The 25,982-nt window shown below is 36.8% G+C and overlaps 1 protein-coding gene across 4 annotated transcripts in view; it reads left to right on the plus strand.

Annotated features, from left to right (window-relative positions):
* Positions 1–25,982, plus strand: part of ARHGAP15 (Rho GTPase activating protein 15) — a 332,136-nt gene that overhangs the window by 200,948 nt on the left and 105,206 nt on the right. For all 4 annotated transcript variants that reach the window (XM_082763341.1, XM_082763342.1, XM_082763340.1 and 1 more), the window contains 2 exons: positions 2,427–2,525; positions 24,714–24,791. In XM_082763341.1, coding sequence (XP_082619467.1) covers positions 2,427–2,525; positions 24,714–24,791 — 177 coding nt within the window. The remainder of the gene's footprint in view (positions 1–2,426; positions 2,526–24,713; positions 24,792–25,982) is intronic.

The following is a 25,982-nucleotide window of genomic DNA, read 5'->3' on the forward strand; positions in this document are numbered from 1 at the left end:
AATTAGCATTCATATAATGTCTTGTTTTTAAAATTCTGCACAAATATTAAGTAAGTTTTGCTCAACTATTCTTGTTACCTGTAAGTGTAAATTTGGCAGTGTAACTTCTGCCATTCCCATGTTTATGTACAGAAACAGATCCAGGAAAAAAATAAATTGACTAGAAATAGTCATGGAGCACCCAGAATTCAGAATATTTGTGTGACTTATTAGATCAAGTACTTCTAAAAATTCATGAATTTCTAGGAGGAAAACAAAACAAACAAACAAAACCAAGCTGTTCTGTGTCATTGTTTTACCAAAGTGTCTTTTGATGACCGGTGCCTATTTTCTAAAGAAAAGGTGTTTATTACCTTAACTGCAAAAGACATAATGTGACTATATCTGTAAACTGAAAAGTACATAAAACAAAGTTAAACTGTTTGCTGTAGAAGATGCAAGTCCAAATCCAGAAAAACCACATCCAGAAATGGGGTGATGAGGTGAGAATTGCAAAACAGTCTCCAGTCTTTTCAAAATTTCCTCCCAAGAACAGTGAGTATTCTGCATTCATACTGCAGACTGAAAGAGTAACTACAAAATCCTGGAAGTTGGTTATAAAGCAGTTATAGCACAGAAGAGAAGTTGCTGAACATCCTTGCATTAATTTCCATTCAGTTCTTCACATACTGGCCTTCTAAACCCGGTGTAGTTTCTTGACTGTTTTATTCCTGAAATTGTTTACAAGTGTCTTTGTCAAGCAAATAAGATATATTTTTACTTCTTTTTAACATAATTTATATTGGAGAATATTCCACATTATGCAAAGAATTTGACAGGTCTTTGCTAAAATTTTAAAAAACAATTAAGATGTCAAAAGAGGAAGTGCTAGTACATTTTAATCATAAATCTCTGTATATATAATTACCACTGAAGGCAGCTATAAATGTTTTATGAAGAAAATGTAACCAGACTGTGCTTTGTCAGAAACATAACCCCAAAACATGTAACAGACTGTTCGCTAATGCTTAACGCCACACATGCACACAACCTTCTTCAGTGTAGTTCTGCAAACCCAGTCCTCCATCCCTTCTGCAGCTGAAACTCTGGCTAGCTTAAATTCAGGCTTGCTTTGAAATACTCTACCAGAATGCAGATCACACACATTGCCAGGTACTGGAATAAACTTCCCTGATGCATGTCAAGAAGCCCAAAACTCCTGCCATCCCATGCACCGTCTTGTTTCCTAGCTTATTCCTTAGTCTGAAGTATTAGGAAAGAAAAGGCAGTCAAGCTGCGAAAGAGTCCACGCATAGTAAGAAATAACAGCGGTTAATGATAGTAAGGCGAAGCTAATGTCATTGCAAAGCAGAAAAAGAGCAAACAGCATTTGGACTGGTGGTGAGAAAATGTTGTGCTCCTTTGAGGAAGAACCTTTCAAACTGATCACGGTGGGAGGTGGTGGAACTGGCTGTGGAGAAAGTGTCCTGGTGCCACAGATACTCTCGAGGGCTGCAGGCTCTCGAGGACTGAGTGTGCTTGTTGGCTCCGCTCTGCAGAGCCCAGCCCTGTGCCAGCACCCCTCAGCTGTCTTTACAAACATTTTTGAAAGCCTCTACTCCAATTTCCAAAGTGTAGTACGCTGTTGAAATGCTATATGGAGACTGTCTCTTTGGATAAATGATGGTAGTACAGTCCTATTGTTTCAGCATTTAACTGGCTCTTATTGAATAGTTTCGTTCATCTGTTTGATGCATTTTGATTCTAGCTGACAACATCCCCATTACTGATTGCTCTTTACGTAATTTCTCAAATATATAGAGTGGAAATTAGGTGGAGGAAGCTAATTAGTAATCTGAAAGTTTTAACTGGGTTATACCGATGTTTTAAGAGGAACATTCTGTGTATCAAAACTTTAACATCGTAAAAATTAAAATGTAGCATTATAAGGCTAAATGCTTATTTGTCAAGGAAACAACACAAACCACAAGTTAAACTTGATGTAACATATTCTATCCTCATCAAAAGATGTTTAGTACCTTCCATTTTTCAAGCAGGTAATTTGATGATTAAAACCTCCAGTAAAGATTAGATGAAATTGTACTCTGAGTCCTAATGATGCACCCACATGGTAGTTTATGGCCCATCCAAACACTCAGAGACCGTGGACTACAAGCTTGAGAAAGGTCAAGGTACAAATGAGAACTGAAGCTTTGACCTGAGTGCTGAGGCAAGCAAGTACTGAGAGGTCTGTGCTCAGGGCAGAAGGTAACAAACAGTAGGACTCAGAAGGGACTCGTCTCCAACTTTGTTGGCCCATTTCCCATATTGAGTTTTTAATTGATATGCAAGCTCAGCAAAAGAATAAATAAATAAATAAATAAAATATTGCTAATAATATGCTTTAATGCACTTTCTTATGTTGTTTTTTCTTTTCCCAAATGCAGATCAAATTTTTGGCTCCCATTTGCACTTGGTATGTGAGCATGAGAATTCTACAGTCCCCCAATTTGTAAGACTGTGTATAAAAGCTGTTGAAAGAAGAGGTGAGTTATTAATGTTTTGTACTATTTTTTGTTTCTCTGTTAGTAATCAAAAGTTTAACCTTGTAACTCTGCTTGAATTGCCAGAGTAGGCAGGCAGTTCAATTTATAATATAGTTATGGACTGAACTATACCCCACTCTATATCTTCATTTCCTTTATACAATAAGACATTAATAAAACCCATTTGTGCTGATTATTCCTTATATTTTGTTTGACATGTTGTTGTTTTAGTCTTTCTCTGGGTAAGTAAATGCTAAAAATCGATAAAATGTCAGCAACTTTCATCCTGAAATCTCTGGTGAATGTAATGCCAATACTTTTTCCTAAGTCCTGAATTGTATTCAACGAAAATTAATGTTATTCTAGTGCAACCACAAATATATATTTTTAACTCTGTACAGGTACCTATTTTTTACTGTTATTTTGCAAAGCCATGATACTGTGAGATTATTGGAAAGAGTATTCATCCTCATTAAAAGTTGTGATTAATTTAATAAGAAAGATTTTCATAGTATAAAAAGATGTGCTTAACACCATTGCCTGCCTTCCTTTCTTTCAAGTGTATCTTCTCTCACTGAAGGTCATTTTCTTTGGAAGGTACATGCGGTAGATGCAGAATCTTAAAATGTATTGTATAAAAATGTGAGGCTTCATCACCATCTGTTACAAGTTTACAACTTGTTCCAGGGATCTGGGGAAACATATATCTTGCAAAAGATAGAAAATTTATTTTCAGAATAAGGCTGGGTGAACCCATTGTCACTGTCATATACCGGAGTCTCAGAACAAGAGAACCAATGGAAAATAAAAAGATATTTAGACTGTTAACCACAAAGGAAAAGGCTATTTTAATTCTGTCATTGTTACCTGGTTTTATAGTGAAAGGTGCAATAAAAATACCCTGGAGTTTCAAACTCTGGGAAATTCATGCTTTAATTATACAGCAAAGAGAGTACTGGGATATTATTATTCCCAGAATGATTGGCAGGAAGTCAGAGACTAACAAACTGGAGACTGTTCGGTAGGGGGAGATAGTAGCATTGTTTTTTTGGAGGAAGGCTGGAGGCTGGATGAAAGAGAGAGACAAAGAAAGGGGATACATTTGTGAAGTGACTATTAATAGAGGAGGAATTGCAAGGAGAAATTCAGAACTTGATAAAGAAAGGCAGGGATTACGGTAGAAAAATGCCACACCATGCAGAACGTGTCTAATTGACTGCTTGGTTGTGATCATAGCACAGGTTCTCCAAAAGATGCACTAGATATTTCGTAGGTGACTTGTGGTATCTGACCACTCCTCCAGGAGAAGCAAGGCCAAAGGTCTCTGCACTGCTGAACCGTAATAGAAAAATCCAGGGAACCTAATTAGATGTTTATTGTCTGTGTGAAATGTACAAGGAAGAAAATGAAAATATCACTGTTTCTTCAGAGGAATCCATCCTTCGGAGTATTACGCTATTGTTCATATGTTTGTGTTTCCCTCAAAGTTGCTGTAACTTGGAGAAAGTCTATCCCTTTTAGTTAGTCTAGCATGTAAATAAAAGCTAATCATATGGCGTGAGATAAAAATTTATTTTTATCGCTGTATTTATGAGTTTATATTTGATATACAGTTTTTCTATTATCATTTTTTTGGATTAAGATGCTTGCATTTGCTCACATTCTATTTACTCAAAGTGTTGTTTTTACTAAGTTCTGGCATAAACTATCTCAGGACAGCAGTAATTTATGTGAAGCTAAGTCCAATGTTTATGCAAGCTTCTGATGACATTTTATACCGGGGTTGGTATTAGGAAGCAGTATGTGGAGGTGCCAAGTCTCCCGGCATGGCTGAGACTCAACAGATCTGAAGTCCTCCTCTTAATGGCCAGATACGCCTCCAGCCAAGATACTCAACTGCAGAGTCATGGGAAATACTTATGTACCAATTATGGGAAAGGCACATTTAATGAAAACTGTATGTTTACTTTCATAGTCTTAGTAAGATGGCCTAAATACTTAGTACAGCTGGCATATTGGCTGTTGTAGAAAAGCTTTTTTATTTTTTTCCTGAAGTTGTTTTTTTGTGTGTGTGTGTTTAGAAAATATATCATCTACATACTGTAACTGTACCAAAAATGTTACTTTTGTGCTTCATTTAAGATAAAGGATTATCAGGAAAAAGAGATCTTAGGAGACTAACCCTAAATGCTGCTTACAAAACTTTCATACTTTGCTGTACGGCTATATTTGTATTTATGAAGTCATGTTTTTAGTTATTGTTTACCTATTGATTTTCTTTCTTTTTTTGTGTGTGATTTTTTTTTTTAATGTTATCGCTGTGCACAGACAGTCTAGTGGTGATCTGAATAAACCATATTAATTAGTACATTTTCCTGTGTAGATGATGTTACATACAATAGCTAACTGTAGTAATATTCTTCCACAGATTAAAAATGTAGAGGGTGTCATTAACTGTTGGCAAGATTTCCTGTTTAGTTACACTATTTTTAAATGAATATCTACATTAAAATCAGAGGAATTATTCTGATATTTTTTCCTGCAACTTAGATCAGATTTTGGTTGTTTGTCCCCTAGGCTATTGTTTGCTCATTCACCACTTCAGGACAGAGGTGCTTTATAAGGTCTGGTCTAATTCTCACTCCATAATGCATATTTATCTGTCCGACACAGATTCACTTGTTCAAGAGTGAATTCCATGTTTTCAGGCTCATTTTGTAGTTATTAAAATAGAACAGGGAAGCAAAGGGTCTTTATACATTCAATCAGCCATCTTTCAGAGCTGGCAGTGGAGTTTTAGATAGATAGTAATTAAAAATATTCCCATTCTTGTAAACTTGCAAGGCAATTGTCACTTTTTTTCTTTCCTTTTTTTTTTTTTTTTTGGGGGGGGGGGAGGAGGATAACAAGCTTAGTTGTTTTTTTCTTCATTCTTCCTGTATTATTTATTCATTCACAATTTTTGATGGAATTCTTGCCTGAAGAATTTAATTCTACAGAGCTATGCCACTAAAGTCAATAGTGTCTTGGCAAAGTGTGTTGGACCCTGGGCATTTAATGCAAAATCCTTGACAGAAAAATCAGCCATGCATCTGATGTGACCTGGGAAGGGAATAATTCTGTACCATGCCATGGTCAGATTGAAGAAATACAGTGGCTACTCAAAAATTTCTACCATTTCTACCACTTTCTCCTTTCTCAGGGGACTTGAAGGGGAAAATTTTCACAGAACCCTGTATCCGTTTTTTGTTTTGTTTTGTATTTTTCCCTTGTGTATTCTGTTGGTTTGCCATCAACACCTACCTTAGATAGGCCCCGAGTTCTGATCTTTTGACCTCCCTCTTTAACTCCATGCTTGGCCCAGAGGGCATCTGATAGGTAGCACCAGCCCGCACAGAGCTGAGCAGTGCAGCAAGGAGAGCCTGGGACAATCCTCCTGCTGCTCTGTAATCCACATGCCGTGCACTCTGCCAAGGGTGGGGCCCATTACAAGACCAGTGGTGCTGCAGATATGATTTCCAGTCATTTCTTGAGTCGCCTATTTATTTTGTTATTCGTGACCCTTTAAAGGTCCTGGCGTTTTTTTGCATTTTTTAAAATAAGTGAAAGGCATGAGTAGAACGCATACAAAAATAAAAATATCGGTCTACCTATACAAAAAGCCATCCAGTGTTTCTCATAGTAAAGTTTTACCATGTGAAAACAGCCTGATATTCAACCCTCTTCCAGGGATGATCATTTGCCCGTGTATCTAATAGCAGAGTAAATGAACACCCCAAGCAGTCAGTATCTTAAACCTATTGGTGGTATCCAGTGTACTTAGATTTTGTAAAGAAATACAGTACTAATGCTCCAGGGAAATATAATTTAACTTTCATCTCTCTTTTGAAATGTCCTTCATTTTCTCCCTCTGTTTCCAAATCTGAGTTAGTGTTCTCAAATCAGCCTAAATGACTTGAGAAATGACACTGCAGGCAGCAAGGCTGGTGATTACAGGTACAGTTTTCATTCTAAGCTGGACATTGCAGACATTGTTTTCTGTTGCTTTTCTTGGAGCACAGGATGCTCTGACAGGAATGATACACAAAATTACATATTTGATTTGATGCCCAAAAGCCACCCTGGGATCCATAACCTTGCTTAAAGATTTAAGAAAGACCTTTAGTCCACTTCTGAGAAGGTTCTTAGCTTAGAAAACTTTATCTTTCAACTTTACTTCTTAGCAGCTGTTATGTTTTTTTGCTGTCGTTTGTTTGACAGGATCCAGTTATAGGTTCCGATGTCTGTTTAAAGAAACAGGGAGGTTGTTGGCTTTAAAATTCCCTTACTGCTTGTGTGTTCAACATTTTCCCAGGCTTTTCTACATAGTTTGCCAAGTAAAGGGACTGACCTTTTGTAGCAAACACTTTTTCATTTCTAAATGCTCACTTTGATTTTTGTCCCATTTTATGCTCATTCCAAACTGTTTACAACCCACTAAAAATGACTGTGAATTATATGTTTGTGTAATGGATTCCTTTTGTGGTTGGAGTGGAATGTTTACTTTGAACAATTAGTTATCTTTGGGCAGATTATAGTGACCTGAAAAAAGAATGGCTAAAATTATTATAGTACCTTAACTATTTCCTTTTGTTATCTTCTCTGTTTGGCCAGTGTATTATTTACTGGGTTTCATTGCTCTGAGCCCCAGTGAACAAATCATGTTAAATAAGAGCAGCGACAAAAATCCCTGAGTGCAGGGCTCTCGGCCTGGGCAGGGGGAGATCTGCTGGGGTCGGACAGGGAGTTCCAGCAAGGCTTCAGGAGTGACCACTGGGTACTGGGAGCTTGGCTGTGCAGTTTTCACAGGACACAGCTGGGAGAAAATTTTTAACTTGAAAATCAGATTTCTTAAAAGGCATCCAGAGTTCAACACCTCAAAGAACCTAAAATCAATAATCAGTTTGGATTTGATGTCCATACCTCCAACTTGACTAGTCATAATGTCATTGTGTGTAGCAGTGCACTCACACACAAAGTCCCAGACCCCAGAATATTCAGTGTTTAAGAAAGAAAATGTCTTGAACAAAGACAAAGTACCTTATGGGATGTGGTAAAGAAATACAGTCGTCATGATGAAGAGAAATGAAGATAGAAATGATATTTTAAACTACCTCACCTCCCAAATGCCATGCCAATGACAGAAGGTTGTGTCCCTTTCATCATTTTTATCTCTTAATCTAAATACTAAAGTGCAGCTAAAAGCACTTTAGAACCTATATATATACACATATATAAGAAAATAGTAAAAAATTACCTTCTAAATCATATACTGCTTAAAAGGTAGTCAGTATTCTGGTAGGACGTTTACATAGGGGAGGGTTCACTTATCTTAAGGAATTAAGCAAAGAGGAAATGAGTTTTTAAAATATAAAGTATTGTGAATGTATTTACATAGCTAAGAAAAAAAAAAAAAAAAAAAAAAAAGAGTATATAAAACCATTTCACACTCTCTCATTTTCTAATGGTAGAAAGCACTGCCTAAGACTTAAAAAAAAAATAAAAAAAAATCCAGCCATCTCCTAACACTGATGACTCCCTTGCTGGGATCACTCATTTTGGGCTGGTGTACTGGGTAGTTTAGTGGAGTGCAGTGTGGATGACAGAAGACCAGAGGCCTGTGCTGCCAAGGTATGTATTAATAACCAATTTATACAACCTCTGGCAGCTTATTGGCATGTGCTGTGTTACTCCATATTATTAGATTTGTGTTCAGTGACTTGTTCCTCTAGGGTGTATTTAGCTTAAGCAATACTTTTAAATGTATTTGTTACTCCAGAATACTTCAGTCCCGTTCCTGAGGACCCCAAAGAGGCAGCTGGAACATACCGGGTATTTTTACCAGAGTATGCTCACCACCATCCTTGAGCTTCCACTAACTGTACGGTGTTCCTGAGCTGCTTCACTGTTAGTCCAAACCCATCAGACGGTGCCATAAAGGACACATCCTGGCAAGGTTTCTTTGAGAAGGACAGCCTGAGGAAACCTATGCTGCTCACAGGGCAGCTTTATATTTCAGTCTCAGTGCTGGGTTACTCTCCCACAGCAGTTGGCCCCTGCACAACCATTGAAAAGTATTTTATTTGTATTTTCTCTCTGTCATAACTTTTAGCATTCCATATTTCTATCTTCAGAACAAGAAATTGTTCATGAATAGTAGTTTGTTCCCTACAAGCTCATTCACTGAATTTCAATACTTATTCTCCTCCAGGAAGGTATTGTCCAAACTTTTTTCGTTCTCCCAGGCCTACACATGCTTCCTTGCTTACTCTGATATAATTTTACATACTGTTTCCAGTGGCTTTAGCATTCAGTACCCTGAAAGTGCAGAGATCATATTGCTCCACCAAATGATCTGAGCTCCCAGTTCTGCTAATTTTGTACTGTTCATTCTTTCCCACTTTGGGATAATCTATTATACTTGGATCCAGGCACGCACTAAAAGCTAATACTTCCATGAAGAATGTGCAATTTGTACTGTTTAGGTTGTGATGAGATTCCTGAAGTCTTTTATGATTCTATCTTGTTCCAACAGGGCTTCTGCTCCCAACTTTTATAAGCACTGAATAAAAAAGAAAAGAAAGAAAAAAAAAAGGAAACAAAACAAGCTGATAAAAAAAAAAATTACACACACACAAAAATATCCAGCAGTTCAGCAGATAAAGCTTTTTCCAGGGAATTCTAGTGGGCTGAGGAAAACTGTTTCTGAGGGCATTGAACTATGTTTACTTTAAAGTGGCCAGCAAGCACAAACTTAAACATACAGACGAATGCAATGTAAAACAACCAAATTCTGAGAAAAGCCCTTGCAAGTTTGTGATTTAAAATGTTTTTGTGTTTTTCTCCTTCTTCTTCTGAGCAGAAATTAAGAGAGGTTGAATTTAGTGCACACATATTGGCAAGCTTTCCCTGACCCGTTCTGTCTTCAGGCTCAGGCAATCCCACTATAGCCACCTTTCTTCGAGCAAGAGCCAGTTAATAGCGTTGTGCAAGGTCCAAGTCAGAATTGGCTCTGAAGGGTATTCACTCTGGGGCCTCTGTGTCTGCTAGAAAGCCACATTCCGACTTAGAAAAAATATCGAGAAGTGTCAACAGGAAACATCACGGAAGAGCATACAAGACAAATTAGACAAAAGGAGACAGAAAAAAAAAAAAAAAAAAAAAAAGTCTTGCAATGACAATGCAAAAAGAGAAAATAAATATATATCTAAAATTCTGAGAGCAGCGATTGTAAGCTAGTCAGAAGAATAAAAAGCCGAAAAAAAAAAGCCAGGCACTTGAACCAGTTGCTGTCTTTGTCATAGTTACCTGATACCTGTTTCCTTGATTAATCTGTTCCAGAGAAATGTATCCATTTCTATGAAAAAGGGGGGATTTGTATTTTAAGCCTTGCCAGTAAAAACAAGCAGACACTCAGTGTGCACCAGAGTAACATTTACAGTGCCTGGGCCAAATTCATGCCTTGTGTAATTTTATTGCTTTTACTGGAATTACACCAGAGATGAGCTTGGCCTTTTGCCTTTTTCTAGCATTGTATAATATATCTATTAGTGAACATGTAGAAGGAAATGGTGCATTTTGTCTTCAGAATTTTCCATAAAATCTTTTTCAATAGGCTTAATAAATAAAATAAACCACTTAACCTATGAAATAAGAAAGAATCAAACAGCATTTTCTAGATATTAAAATAATGTTAATACACTTTGTAAATCAAACAGTTGACATGTCTACATGCTGAAACAAAGTCTAGAGAAATTTAAAGCCAGCTGACTATCTCTGGTGCTTACCCCATGCCAATGAGAACATGAAGGTCCTGACATAGCCCCTAGTCAGATTCAGGAAAGTTCACACTTGAGGATATCCACATCCTAACCATGAAGAAGATTATTTATAAAAAAAAAAAAAAAAAAAAATCCCGTCTTTTCCTCCTGAATAAATTGAGGATGTGAGGCACTGTGCCTTACTACACATACTGTCACGGGCTAGGATCTGGCACTATTTCTGCCGCAAATCCCATTTAGTCAAACTTTACACTTCAGCCATTAGTGGAACACTTTGGGCTTATGCTTGACAAAGTGAGTCTGGCCTAGAGATGCTCACAAGAAAAAAAAAAAAAAAAAGAAAAAAAAAAAAGAAAAAAAAAGGTTTGTCTATTAAATTCCTTTAGGGGAAAAATCAAAGGTAGTTGTACGTTCAGATTCTTTCAGCATTCCTGCCCCTTAAAATAAATCTATGGATATAAAGGAAAATTATGAAGGCATAATTCCACAATGTACACTAATTGCTTTTCCTGCCTAAAAAAAATAATAGGGAAAAAAGAAATTAAAACAAGTCCACTATGTTTTTCAAAAGTGTTACTGCAATAAAATAGAAAAAAAAAAAATAGAAAAAAAAAAGTTTTGCTGTCTGTATGTAACACTATGGGGTCAGTTTAAAAAAATCCTTTCTCCTTTTTTCTGCTTGCAATTGAGGAGAGCAAATAACTGCAGTTGTATTTTATTACTTCAATTATTTGCTGTAGCAGCTTGCGTTACATCAATGTTTTAACCATATAATATAGCAGCCTAATGGGATTGATACCTAAGTGAGAGAAATTGTACCAACTTCAGGAGCAAGGCAGAGGGCAAAGTAAGACCAGCTTAAAAAAGAGAGTTTATGTTAAGATTTTCTCTTCTTTAAGAGGAGATTTTTTAGTTCCTTTTACTCCTCTGAATTTATGAAGTTGATCTTGCTAGCAATCTAAGAACTAAATCGCCCCTAAATTTGCTACTGCATTATAATCGGCCCCGGAATTAACATGTCTTGTAAAGACCTCCGGTTGTATATTCACTCTGCAGATTGCTTTATTTTAATCAGGATCCTCACAGATCATGGATGTAATTATATAGCAAAACAACTTCTTTTTGTCTTCACGCAGACAAACAATGCTCACTGGTTTGAGTGGAATGACATATATGTAAATGAGAGCAAAATGTGGCCATTTTGTTTTATAACACAGCAGAACCGTATCGCTTCGGTCCTGAATAGCTGCAGGCAGCCGGATCCAGCTCTCAGCGATTCCTTCAGGCACCTTTTTTGCTGGTGCCAGGGATGATACATTTGAAACAGTTCAGATTCTTGGGAAACAGATATTGCCATTAGGAACTGCTTTCTCATGTTTATTTGACTCTGTAATTGATATATTTCATTCCATACTTCCTGATTTACTGAAATCAGTCTACAAAAATAGGTACAGACTTCTTTTTAAAGACCCAAGTAAGTCCCATTTTTGTGGTCAATGGATGTTCCTCACAGTGTTTTGTTGGATCAGAGACTTAAACTTTATATACTTGGATCAGAAATATAAATATCCAGATTTTCTATCAGGATTTCAAAACAAAGAACAAAAAACTTGAGCAGTTGCCCAGATTGTGGACCATTTTCAGGTAATACTGAGGCTCTTAAAATCACCACGGACCCCTCCAAAGCAAGAGCAAAGCAATGAGGCTTCTTCAAGTTCTTTTTGCTCAGAAAACAAAAAACTCCTCAAAAGACAGAGAGTAGCTATTCCCTGCCTCTTCACCCCATCTCCCCAGGAAATATTTCCCCCAATATTTCAAACCATATGTTTAGATTTGTCAGTCCTGAACTGACATGGTGTTACGTGACATAACACACCAGAGTAGCTGCCACCACATGGCTTTCCTGTGCCAGCAGCAACCACACAATGGTGTTGGAGGTACCACAACTTTTTGTTTACTTAGAAGTGAAATAATTTTGATGAGTGTATGGTATCAGTTAGCAAGTGTTGAGTTCTTTATGGTGATATTGCTCATGTCGACTTAAATGGAAAACGGATCAGCTCAAAAATCTTTAATAAGAAAAGTTTCTTACTGTACTTGTAGTGATGCCCTGTGGAGCCACTAGAACTAAAAATCTGTCAGCGTACTTGGTAGAAACTTTGTTTCATGGTTCTCTAACTCATATGATTGAGATTAAATTGAACAAAATCTTGGCACATAGTTTGGCAGTCGAGAAGCATTCCTCTGTTTGTGTGTGTGTGTGTGTGTGTGTATGAGACAGGCAGGCAGAGAGAGGGGAGAATTCAGCAGTCACTCAGTTGGTGTTAAATTATCAGGTGCTACATATTTTTAATAAACCTTAGTGGAAAGATAAGATAAAACCTCTTCTAATGAAAATTGCTTTCACTGAGGTTATAGACTAAGCCTTAAACAAGCTGAGCATCTACTGTAACCAATTAACTACTGAAAATAAAATCATTCAAATTCTCCAGTCCGGCTAACCCATAAACCAGACTTGAATCCGAACAGAAAGATAACATTCTAGAAAGGGTGCTCCAGTTTTCCTGCTTTACCACTAAAACAAAGGAGCTCAAAACAGCTTTATTTAATGTGTGGGTCTGTGACCTGCAGGGCTATCCTCACTGTGGTGGCAGATCCAGTGATGGAGCTTTTTGCTTAGGTGCCCTTCTACCATCACTGAGCAAAGAGATGTTCCCTTTAGGTATTTTGCAGTCACAATATAATGTTTGAGAGGCATCTGGATTTTCACTCCAGAAATTGTTCATAATGTTTTCCTTTATTATCTTTATTTCACTTGCATTTTTGTTTTCTGGTATGTCGTACATTAAAAACACAAAGAGTACGGCTTACAGTGAGAGTCTGTGCTAGAAACTTTGGAACTGTCTTGGATGTCTCTGTAGTAAATGTTGTTAATGATTACTGGAATTTTCACCAAAGAAGGAAATTAGATATGGAAAACATTGTATGCCAACTTCTCCTTTCCAAGTCTTTAGAAATACCAGAGGATCTGTGTGAACCCTAGTAAAAGGGCTGAGATTGGATTTCCACCTTCCTTACATCATTCCATGTTGCAGTCAAAATTAAGATACAAAGGCAATGATACAAATCAAAATCCTTCCCGTAGCCTCAAATTTTAAAATAATTATCTTCCATGAAAATATCAAATTTATGCCTTTACTTCACCCAGAAATCAGCTAACAGATATCCAGTGCATTATGCTGCCAGCATCTAGCCTTTTTTCTTCTGAAAAGTCGGTGTTTTTTCTTTATTCTTTGCATGTCTCAGGTACATTTCAGTTATGTTATTTGTATCTCCTTATGTTATTTTTTTTTTAAATATCTGAAAACAGATAGTAATTTCAGACTACACTTAACTTCTTTTCAGGAGCTCCTGAGGAATTCATACATGAGCTTTGTGCTACTTTAATATAGTGTACTCTAGTATGGATGGCAAACTATATAATGAAAAGTATTTCTGTGTGACCTATGGAGTGGCTTTTGTCAAACTGGTGAAGTATACACTAATTTCTTAAGTTCTGATACTCACCACTGTTTGTAACCCAGTTCAGGATTTCTGTGGTTTCGGTAGATCTCCTGACTGCATTTCTTACCTAATATTGCCTTGGTGACAGTTCAGATTTTGTCCAGATTAAATGGAGGCAGAAAAAGTCTTTTATGTGACCTGAGCCTGTTTGGGACAGCTAATGTCCCATATGACAGGAGAAATAAAATACAGAACTGTAGAGTCCTGCAGCTAAGAGGAAAAAATAATGGAAAAATATGTAAGCACGATGGGCTTGTGTCATGTTAAAATTAATGTTTCAGTCTTTTGACATATTACTGCTTAGTGTCACTGTTTCATAGTGACAGTTGTATTTGTCAAGTCATGTTTGCTAAATATGATTTTTGCAAAAACAGAACAATTTTGTTCACTTATTGAGGGAAGTTGCAGACTAGAGGTTTATCATGCAGAAGAAGGTGTAAGAGTTCAGTGGAACTCCATGATCTCAATCATTAGCGGGTCTTTAAATGCATGCAGTGTATACTGGGAAAGATATTCACGAATTAGAAGCTATCTATGCATGTACATACACACACACCTTTGTATTATCACATTTATATGTTAGCCAGACATGCAATGCTAAGAATAGCCATATCTACACTTATCTTCCAAGAAAGCCTCTGAGTTTTCCACACAGGCATGGACTGTAACACCCACAGGTGTCTGATAGTGTGCTGTAGGGTAAAGAATCTAATTTTTAGATGTTTTCTCCCACTTAGAGATAAAAGGCAAATAGACAGATAGACGCCTACAATCTTATATTAAAAAGTAAAACTGTTACCAGCTGCACACAAGAGCCCGAACTCCATTTTTAGAGCACTGTTCTGCTAGCACAATCCTTCTGTTAGAAATATTGAGCTGGTCTAATTTCTAACCATACGAAACATATCCAGCCTTCTGTGTTATGCAATGAAACAAGTGCTGTCAAGTGCCTCGCTGATGTTTCTTTAACTGTTGTTGGACTACAGCAGATAAACTGTGTTCGCATCCACACCACAGCAAAGCACCATGGCTGTAGGAAGTGCCCACAAATGGTTAGGCAGGACCTGCTCCTGGAGACAGCGAGACAGATAGCTTTGAGACATCTAAGCTTGAACGGAGCATAGCTGTCAGGTAAAAATGGGGCTGTTAGAGAGACAAATACAGGGCCTATCTGGACTCCTCAACTATATCTAAAATAAATAAATAAAAATTGTCCCATGACTTTATATTTCTATTCTAAACATCTCTATTCCATCCTAAATTTCCTATCCTTATCACCATCCTTAAAAAAATAAAATAAAAAATCTCTGCCAAGCAAAGGTACTGCTGTCCAGAAAATGTAAATTCCTTACCCATTTTGGCTGAAGGTTTTGTGTGCCCAAATGTATGGATCTTCCACTTGCAACCGTTAAAAGTCCCATCAGCAGCAGTGCTGGTCAGGATGGGGAGGTGACATTGCCGAGGTCTAATTTAATCTCTCACTATTGTGAAAGATGTGGAAAGATTTGTCCCTACTGTGCACTAAATTCTCTTTAAAATCAGCATTGGGAGTAAGGGATGTTTGGAGAATTGTGTCTGTCCCTTAGCTTTTAACCACAGTTCCTACTGATGTCAGTGGACCTGACTGAAAGTCCCATATAGTCCTAAGTGAGGAGTTAGACCCCCCAAGTGCAATTTCCCTTAGTATTCTGATGCTGCTCAAAAAACACAGGCATGATGTTGGTGATGATGGATCCCCAAATGAAGCACAGTTTAACCAAAGTGGGAGGATTTAGCAAAATGCATAAATTTCTCGTATGCTACTGTCTGTAACAAGCAGATCCTCAGCCAGTTTAGTGAGCATAAGTTACAGCTGGCTTCTGCTGGAATAGTTTATGCTCTTGACCCTCCTCAGTTGTGTAGCCAATAGGGAGTTGTCAGGCTACATGTGTTTTTAAACTTCTTTCAGCTAAATCAGAAATCCAAAAGCAAAATACAGCTCTCAGCAGTATCATGTGGAGTTGTGACACTCCCTGGAGGGCTCAGGGTCCATAAACCAATGAATGGATTACAATGAGGCATAAATGTAGTATTTTCATCCATGACAGATATAATCTTGAGCCTGTATTTTTCATGTTACTTAACTCTTTCAGAACATAATGTGCGACAGAAAATGTCTTATAATGCACATTGCAGTAAATATCAGTCAAGTATGCTTTATTGCTGAGCTCTACATGTTTCCAGAAGTTAACAGGCACAGCTGGGATGTAAGAAATGGCAGCGTTGTATATATTTCTTGAACACACAAAATACCTTGGCTCTCTTCTCCCCTCCACTCAACATTACATCCCCAGCTGTTCTGAGCATGTCAGATAGTGGATGAGTTTTCCATCAGCAGCTTCTCCTGAAATGATAACCTTTATTACGGCTTTCATTCTCCCCAAAATAAACCACATTATCCACATTGTCATCACATTCATATTAGACTGTATTGTATATATATAGCAGATATTGCATGGCATGGAATAATAGAAATACTAACTGATGGGAGGTGGTAAACTGCTATTAGCAGCTTTACCTACCAGAAAAGAAAAATCAGTTCTAGTATTTAAAGTCTTTTTTAAAGTCTTTTTTTAAAGTCTTATTTAATGACCCTCATAAAAATGTCTCAGACCTCTCTACCTGAAATCCCCTTCTGTCAGCCCCTGTAGTGCCATATGGCCACGATGCCACATGGCTAAGTGTAAGCTGCACATCTCTGGGAACATGAAGCTGCTTGTATCCTAAGAGAAAGGAGTGCAGGTGAAAGAACATTCAGCTTCTGAAGACTTCTGATACTCCTGAAAGACTATTTGTGAATCAGAAAGCAGAAAGGAAAAAAAAAAAAAAAAAAAAAAAAAAAAAAAAAAAAAAAGTATATTTGATAAAGTAGCAGGGAACCATAGATATTCTAATTTTTTTCAGATAAATCAAGTGTTGGTCAGAATGGACCTGCTAACATGAGAAGTAGTAACTGCAGCAAATGAGAGCAACTAGGAGTGGTGAAGGAGGCATTAAAATAGAAAACAAATAAACAAATAAACAAAAACAAAAGCAAACAAACAAAAAGAATCCACAAAATTAAATACTAATGTGTTACAGAGAGAGAATGGATATTTCCAAACATTTGCTAATTTCAGATATTATATATAATGAGTTGCATCAAGTAAGACGATGTTATTTCTTTTTAACTGCCATTCCATTTAAACCAGTGAGTGATGTGTGTACTTGAGGTCTGTATTTGGTAGGGATTTTTCCCCTTTAGCATAAACCTTGTTGATTTAAAAATTGAACAAAGATGAATCAGGTGGTAAATGTATTCATGTAATCATTTTCATTAATAAGCCGTTATAAATAATAGAGGGAAGGTTTTAAGTGTATAATTTTCTGTAGCACAATTGAGATTTTTCCACATCTTCAGCAGTAAGTTAATTAGAATCACCTGCATTTTCTTGGGCGGACACCAAATGGATTGCAAACAAAAACAGATTAAAATAGCTGTAGCTCATGGCATACAGATGACAAGATTCACAAAGAGGACAATCAGGCAATGAAAACCTCCTCTTTTTCAAACATTTTTAAAGGAAATTCAGCTCTTGTGAGTCGCTGTAAAAAGACGTTTGTAAGTGTTTCGCTGAAAGACTAGAATGGCTTTGTTTCTGATCCCATGATGAGTGAAAGAAATGTTTAAGAAAGATCACTTTACAGAGAGATTCAGACTGAAATGTGATGACTGTGATTCAAGCCAAGCCAAAAATTACAGCTCAGAATTAAAGGGGATGGACGTGGCTTGGGAATCCATTTTCCCACATTCCTGAATCTCAATCATCCCAGCCAATGTTTAAAAGAAAATACAGTGGAAAACAATGAGGTCACTTTGTTTAGCTGCAAGAAGCAGGACTATCGGAACGGCAAAAGTATATATTGGAAGTAACGGCAAAATTACAGTGAGCACGCTGCATGTTCGATGGTTTCATTCAAAACAAGTAGCTTCAAAGCCTAGTTTTTTGTTTTTTTTTCTTGTTACAGGGAGCTTTCTGAGTACATCTTCTTGTTCCTGGGGTTTTTAAAACATAAACTTCTTGAATGTCAAAGACAGAGAAACACAATAGAGAAGACGGATACAGAGTGAGCTTGATTTAGGCATTAAACAGCAGCCCTGCATAGCAGTGAACTGTGTGCTAGTTTAAATTGCACTCGCTCTGTACTGTCGCTACCCTTATTTATTTGTATATAAATATCCAAGTAGAAATTCTACCATCAAGTGATATGAAACAGAATAAAGTATATCATCCATCATATTCACTTGTTACTTATTCTCAGTATGTAATGCTCATATTCAGTGTTGTAATTGCTTCCATTAAACAGTTTCTACGGGGTCTTGAAAACAATAAGATCTTAGTCAAGCTTTTCTCCTTTCATTGCATCTTGAAGTTATTACCACAAGAAAAAATGAGATTTTCTTTTTATGTAGGAATGCCCCTCATCTTCTTGATATTATTGCAGTCAAACATAGGATTATTTCTCATTAGCTAATTTCCTAAAGAGATTCACCAAACCTCATGTCAGACACCTCCTATAGACTCATTTCTTAGCTTGTTAAGAGCTAGTACAATTATTCCCTTCCTTCTTTCCCCCACTACCCTTGTGTTTACTAAATTCTGATACAGTCTTGAACTAATAGAAAAAATAAGTCCTTGTTCATCCTACTTTCAGTTTGGGCTTGCCTGCCAGAGGTTCTGCAACTGGGCAGTTCTGAGGTCATGAGTCCAGTGCCTGCAAATCGTGGGAAAAGTTACCTGTAGAGAGGTCATCTTTCCATCCTCTCTTTAATACAATGAATGTATTTTATGTTTCATTTTATTTGCCTTAGTATCAAATACAGTGCTCTACTGAAGATGCTGTTTGCAGTGCGTGAAGAGGTGAGGTCTCTTCCCCTCTTCTATTTTGATATCCTCTTTCAATAATTCAAGGGATCACATTAGTCCTCTTTGCTGTAGAACTGAACTGGGAGGTTCTATTCATCTGGTTATCTAAAATAACCCCCAAGTCCTTGGCAACCTATGTCCAGAGTGCTGGGTGTGCCCTGTGTTTTTCCATATGAAAACTTGTTTTACTGGACCATTTAAGGTGGCAATTCAGACCTTCTGTAACTTTACCTGTCCTCATCATTATTTAATACCTCCCCGATCTTTGTGTCATCTGCTTACTTTGCCAACAGAGATTTTTTATTGTTGCTCATATCTCTGATAAAGGTATTAGATGGCACTGGACTGAGAGCTCCACTCTTGCAAGCTCTTCCAGTTATGACCTTGTTAACTGATATCTCCCATTAACTACCACATTTTGAGGTCTGTCATTGAGCCAGTTTTTAATCCATGTAATATATGCCCTGTTAATTCCATAAAATGCAAGTGCTTTAATCAAAATGTCATGTGGTACTGAGTCAAATGCATTTTGGAAAGCCAAATATACTATTTCAACACCACTGTCTTTATCATCCAGACCTGTCAAAAATCCAGTCTTTCAAAAAGATGCAACAGGTTTGCTAGACAGGGCCCTGATTTCCATGAAACCATGCTGATTAAGATTAATTATATTTTGCTCTGAATTATTTGTTCATAGAGTCGTGAATTAATTATTTAAGTAGACTGTCTGGGACCGAGGTCAGTCTAGCCAGTCTCCGAGCGCATCCCTCTTACTGCTTTTACAGTATCAGAGTAACTCTTCTGCCACTCTTTCCAACCTTAGTCATTTTGAAATATTTCTCTATATTTTATTTGCAAATGAAAAACACATGTATATTATGATCACTGGTAAGTGAAAACGGTGTTGTTGTTGTTTTTTTTTTTTTATGACAGCAATTATCTCTCTGTTCTTCAGAGTGACTTCCAATATTACCTGCTGTTCAGTCTCCTAGGTTTGTTTATTCTTGTCTGGCTGGTAGAGCTATCTAGCATGGCAGTTGTATGGCACCCACAAGAAGGGTGGTTACGATTTCATTCCAGCAGAACAGGGCAAATCCTGATGTCAGTCTCCAGCCCCACTATTCAGGAGTTTAAGGGCATGCTTAACTCCACATAGCACAACCCCAAAAAGCAGAATAGAGATGTCACCAGCACTGAAAGCCCCACTGAGCACAAATAGTCTCATGTTCAAATAAAGCTGGTGCTCGTTTCACTCTGAGATGTGTACCGGGTTTGCTGGTTCAACCATCTTCCACTCACACCACCTCTGCATCACACCTCATTGTATGTACAATAAATTCCATGTGTATGCTGCTAATGCCTTCATGTTCTTACTGTCTCTGTGGTGTAACTCAGGTTTGGTTTGATGTTCTCACCAATTTCATCTCTGATTTCCATTGTGTCAGACAAAATAAATAAATAAATTTCTCCTATATTTGCCTGAAAGCCCAGGTACCTTTTGTATCCTAATCTAGATGCAGTGCTTTCAGTGCTGAATTTTAACATGTTGAATTTATTCATTAGTACTCTTCATGATTTTCCTTCTAATGGCATAGAAGTATTGATCTTCTGTAAAACTATTTTTGTTGTATGCTGTTTTGTGGTGTTTTTCTCATCAGCTTGCCATTGGTGAGTTTGCTGCATTCACACACTTCTGCCTCTTTAAATGACTTCATGCCTCATTTCTGTGCCCTTAGTAAACTTTAAAAAAAAATGTTTATAACTCAGGTATTTATGGTAAGATGTATATGAAAACAGGAGGAAAGAATTATAGTTTTAGGGAGAACATACCCTGATAATGACCTCTGAAATATTTGTAAAGATAGCCCTGGGCATCTGAGCCCACAAAATAGTTTATAATACAACAGCTTGATTACATAATGATACTTTAGTTTTAAAACGTATGATCTTTCTGTTTATGGGAAGGCATAATAGGCTCCTTTGAAATACAATATTTTTGCCCTGAACATAACTGATTTTAAATGAAAGGACTAACTAAAGAATGCCTTTTTTCAAGTTTGTACTTCACTTTGTTGTTGAATCCAGCACGATGGTTTCTTTTATAAAACTCCTAACAGGCCTGGGGACCACACCTACTTCAGGATGCATTAATTGTAAAAGTTTCATGGGTTTCCATGCAGGAAGTTACCTCGTATCATTTAAGATGATATGTTTCAAGTTCTAAATCTTGTTAAAAAAACAAACAGAGAGAAAAACATCTATGTAACCAACACCCCAGCCACTTTCCCCTCATCCCCCTGAATTTCCTGTTATATGTTCAATTTTAAGATGTTGTCAAACATTCATTAAGCTTAGGCAGAACGCAGTGTGATTTGGGAGAGGGATTCATTCTCTGCACCAAAACAGAATTAATGAGAGCATTTCATTCAAGACAGTTCATAACGCATCAGAATAACTTCAGCCAGTATCAAAGCCTAACATTTTACAACTTTTGTTTGGATATCACCTAAACTCTTCCTTTGCCTGGGTTTTTAATGCTTTTTCTGCACTGCCTGGTTCCAGCTCAAACTGCTACTGGAGCTGGCACTGACCTGCATACATGGTTGTTTCCGCTTTGGCTAAAAACAGGAGTGCAAGAAATGTTCTTAACTAATGTTCTTCTAAGACCTTCAGTGCAGTTCTGCAGAGTGTATTTCTATCAATTGTTCATGAATTCTGAACAAACCTTAATTTGGCTACCTTTTAACTTTCTTATCAGGAGAGCCTGTGTGAATTTTTAATGAAAGCTAAACCTTGCCTATAGTTAGGGTGTTAAACTGATGTATTCTTGAATAAGTCATTTTCTTACATTTCTTCTACCTTTACAAAATTTAGAAGGATGGAAACATTGAAGTCTTTATCAAGTTTTTGGCTGCCATTTGTAATTGCAGGCCCATGCTATTCTCAGGTTCCTCATTAAAACAAACAAAAACAAAGTTGGAGCTTGGGATATAAAGCAAATAAGGTAATTCTTCCCCTCCAGGGCAAAATCCAGTAATTCATTTCTGATAAAACCCACTCCAAAGCACAAGAAGGTCAGCCTATAGTGAGCAAGCAGTTGGACTTTATTAAAATGAATATTTTTCCTGAAATGTTCTTTACCGCTATACTTGAACGCCAGCACCAGATAGGAAACTCTGAACAACTTTTGTTTCATCTTGTTCCCTAAGTATTTATAGCCTGCCATGAAGAAACACTGACAGCAGTGCAGTGATGTTTTTATTCTTGATAGAGGTGCCCTTAAAAGTGAATTTGCTTTGAAAATTGCTCACAAAATCAGGACATTAGAACTATAAAGACATCTCTTTCTTTCTCTCTCCCTCTCTCATTTTTTGCGCCTAATTGGATTTCCAAAATAAGTTGTTAACAATCCAGCTAAGATAATGTGGTCATGAAAAGGATGTCCAAATCCACCAATTTACATTGGTTTGGTTTGGCTTAACTTTCAAAGTTCTTGGAGCAGAAAGTTGATGGCACGTGAACACTATAATTGGCTTGATATTCTTGGATTTTTTTCTCCCTGCCATATTGTATAGTGTCCAAATGAAATGCTAATCAGAGCTCGTTTCTGGACCAAAGTAAATTTATAACAATAATAATTCACTTATATACTCCACATCATTTTGCAAGATGTAATATCCTCCAATTTACAACATAGTTTGTCATTTTCACTCGATCTGGATAATTTATGTAGTTTCATACCAAGGGGGTTGAGCTGTTCCAAATTGATGCTATTAATGCGAGACACTGCTATTTCACCCAAAGTGACATGTATTGCTTTCACTTCCACATATCCCAAAAGGTTGAGAACTGAGTTGAGTTAAATCCAAATAAAAGTTAACATTCTGTTTTGGGGCTTTTTTTTTGTTTGTTTTATTTTTCCTCTTTACTTTTTGGTTTAGACTTCAATTTACATGATGAAATTCTTAATCTTACCAACAGGAGTCCCATATTCCTAAACAAGGAACTACTCTTGCTCTCTCACTTTCCCCTTTCTAAGATGAAATGAAGTTCCTCAGTTTTAGGATAAAATTGCATTATTTAAACATTTTAGTAATTTCCATTTGCTCATATGTTATATATCCAGTTGATGGATAACTTCCAAGCGTTCTTGATTGGCAAATCCTTTTTGATTTCTCTTAAATAAACTTATTCTTTATCCCTCTGTAACCAAAGGGGATCTTCCTGAAATGAATCATCATTTTCAGTATTATGTTGCAGGATACCCACAGGTGCAGGGTAGAAAATTGTCTAATAAGAGGAATAGATAACCAATGTATAATATGGAATTGTTATTCCTCTTTAAAACAGATTATTTTTTGTAAACCAAATCAGAAAGTTCCTTGCAGGGTGGACATAAAATAAGAACTGTAATTTGCAGAGAGAAAAACAAACAAACAAACAAAAAGCAACAGTAATTTGTTTCTGTCTGAATCAAAAGTAAAATTAAATCTTTTAAAAAGCCTCAAGATAGTGACATTACCTCCAAACATTGGACTCTGCTGCTTGGGGCACTCATCTGCCAAGGCATGATGCAAGTATCTTTGAAATGAGGACTTGAACTTCAGCTCCCTCCTGTTTAAGTATAATTACAACTGGGCTTCTGAGTTGCTTTTTGACTTGTTTTCACTTTTTCCTATACTTTCCATTTTTCCTTTTTCCTCACCCTGAATTGAAAAAAGAAAAATTCCCACTAGACACATTGTCAGAATTGAAATATTTCCTGAAAATATTTAGTTTTGACAAATTAACATTTTCCACGAGAAAGGCTTTCTCTGAAATTGTTTGCCAAAAGCTAATTAAAACTTGTGTTCTAAGTGATGAGTAGCCTTAAAAAAAAAAAAAACTTTTTGGTGTAGATTCTCTTAGTTTCTTGTTTACTTGCAAGCCTTAAATGTGGAATGACAATGTACAGTTTTGTGTTTTCAATTTTTAAGCATGCAGATTTGGTCATTGTTTGCACAATAGCTAATTCCCCAAGGAAAGGAGAGCAGTTCCCATGTGCTTTGAAATGCTACAGCTATGCAACCAGGGCTGGAAGTGCTATTTTAAACAGTCATATCAGCAGAGCTTGCTGTAGGAGATAATATGTCACAAAAGGGAGTATGACATCTAGTTTCACCTAGAAGATAAACCTTGAGTAGATATGCAGGGAGAAACAAGACTGTCAGGTTGTCCTTGAAAAGGATGGCCTATATTAATGAAGAAATGCACTCCGGGGCATATGCTATTTGGGATATTTAATTTCAGCTTCAAACTTGTCTGATCTGCTATGAAGAATATAGTAGAGAAGCTTTAGTTGTGTATAGTCTCACACAAGTCATGATTTCAGAGTGGGCATCTCACCACTTCATTTCAGAAGGTCACAGCCTCAGAAATTCACATCTGAAAAACCCAGGCCCCAGACTGAGAAGCTTCCCCCATTAATACAAGCTATTAGTAGAAGCACCCCGCGTTTCAGCAGGGCTAACATACTGTCGTGTGTATCCCAAACAGCCCTTCTCTATGAACACAAGAGCTAATTCACTCTTCCTTTCCCGTCACACTCAAATACCTTTGCAGAATCGTATTCTGCTGACAGAATTACAAGATAATTACAGTCAGGTATTTTGTATTCACTTAAGCTAATCTACCGCTTTTATTTTTCATTGTTGTTGTAATCAGGCAGGAGGCACTTCAGTTTTTGTCAGGTGGATTATTTTTCAGTCATTCACTGCACTGCACTTCTTCATACTTGTTAGGGCGCTTCTGGCTTCTTGACAGACATACAAAGAAAAATACTTATATGATCTAAAATGAAATATGTGTTTCTCTTTCAGGTCTAGAAGTTGATGGAATATACAGAGTTAGCGGCAATCTGGCAACAATACAGAAGTTACGATTTGTTGTCAATCAGGGTAAGTGATTCCTCCACCCTGGTAATGTTTTGTTTAGTATTTAACTGTCTCAGATGACAGAATTTCAGAATCTGCTATACATTAGTGGCATAGAATGATGAGCTGTGTTTTGGAAAAGAGAGGAAAGGGAAGGTAGAAAGATATTGCACAGAGGGAAATGTCAGTTAGGAGAGAGGAAAAACAGCACAGTAAGCAGAGGAAAATAGTAGTTAAACAGGAGATGAGAAACAAACAGAAAAAAAGGAGGAAATGAATAAATGAAATAAGGTGGCAAAAACAAAGCATATGTAGAAAACCAAAGAATCAAAGTGAGAAAAAAAAAAAGAATAAAAGGAAAAATAGCAGATTTTTTGGATGTTGAAAGTTAAACAAAACTAAAAATAGAACAGGGATCCAAAGGAAATCAGACAAAGAGAAAAAGGTGCTGAAAAGAACTGAAAAAGGAATACTAAAACTAAAGTCCCGGCTCTGACAGAATCAGTGGAAGATCTACCTCTGATTTCAATAAGGCAAAGATTTGATCCCAGGAAATAAGAAAGATGAATGTTTGGGGAACTTGAGAACCAGAATTAGAACCAAGCATTTTGTTATGGTTTTGTTTAATGAACATATTGCCCTAGATTCCGCATATAATGTACATATGTACACATGTACACAGATGTAGCTAAAGGAATCTAACATTGATCAATATATACTGTTACAGGTGTGGAAGCTGATATTGGTAGCTAATTAGGATACATGACAAATACATTGACCTCTCTGAACAGTGTACTACTCTTGGCAAAGACTAAACGTATTCGCATTTAATTGCTTAGCAAATACCATTGATGACAGTGAACCTCCTGATCCCACTTAATGAGAAAAACAAATTAAGCTTTTCAGAAATTTGGAAGAAAAAAAAAATCTTAAATTGTGTTCAAGACTTTATGCTCTTGGATTAATCAAGGATAAATGCAAAGCTTCTGCAACTTTTTATCCTACTTTTTCTTCACTCCTTCACAGTTACCTGACAAATATTACTAGAACTGCTAAATACTATGCAGTGTATATGGTTTTGTTTGTTTGTTTGTAGATGGTAATTGTTGGAAAACAGCTTCCTCAATTGGTTTTGTGTTATGCATAAACTAAGGCTTTTGACTCAAGAATTCTCATAATATTTGTGGTGTCACATAATAATACTCCCACCTTCAA

The sequence above is a fragment of the Aythya marila genome, assembly GCF_965140915.1.
Source record: "Aythya marila genome assembly, chromosome: 6".
NCBI lineage: Eukaryota > Metazoa > Chordata > Aves > Anseriformes > Anatidae > Aythya > Aythya marila.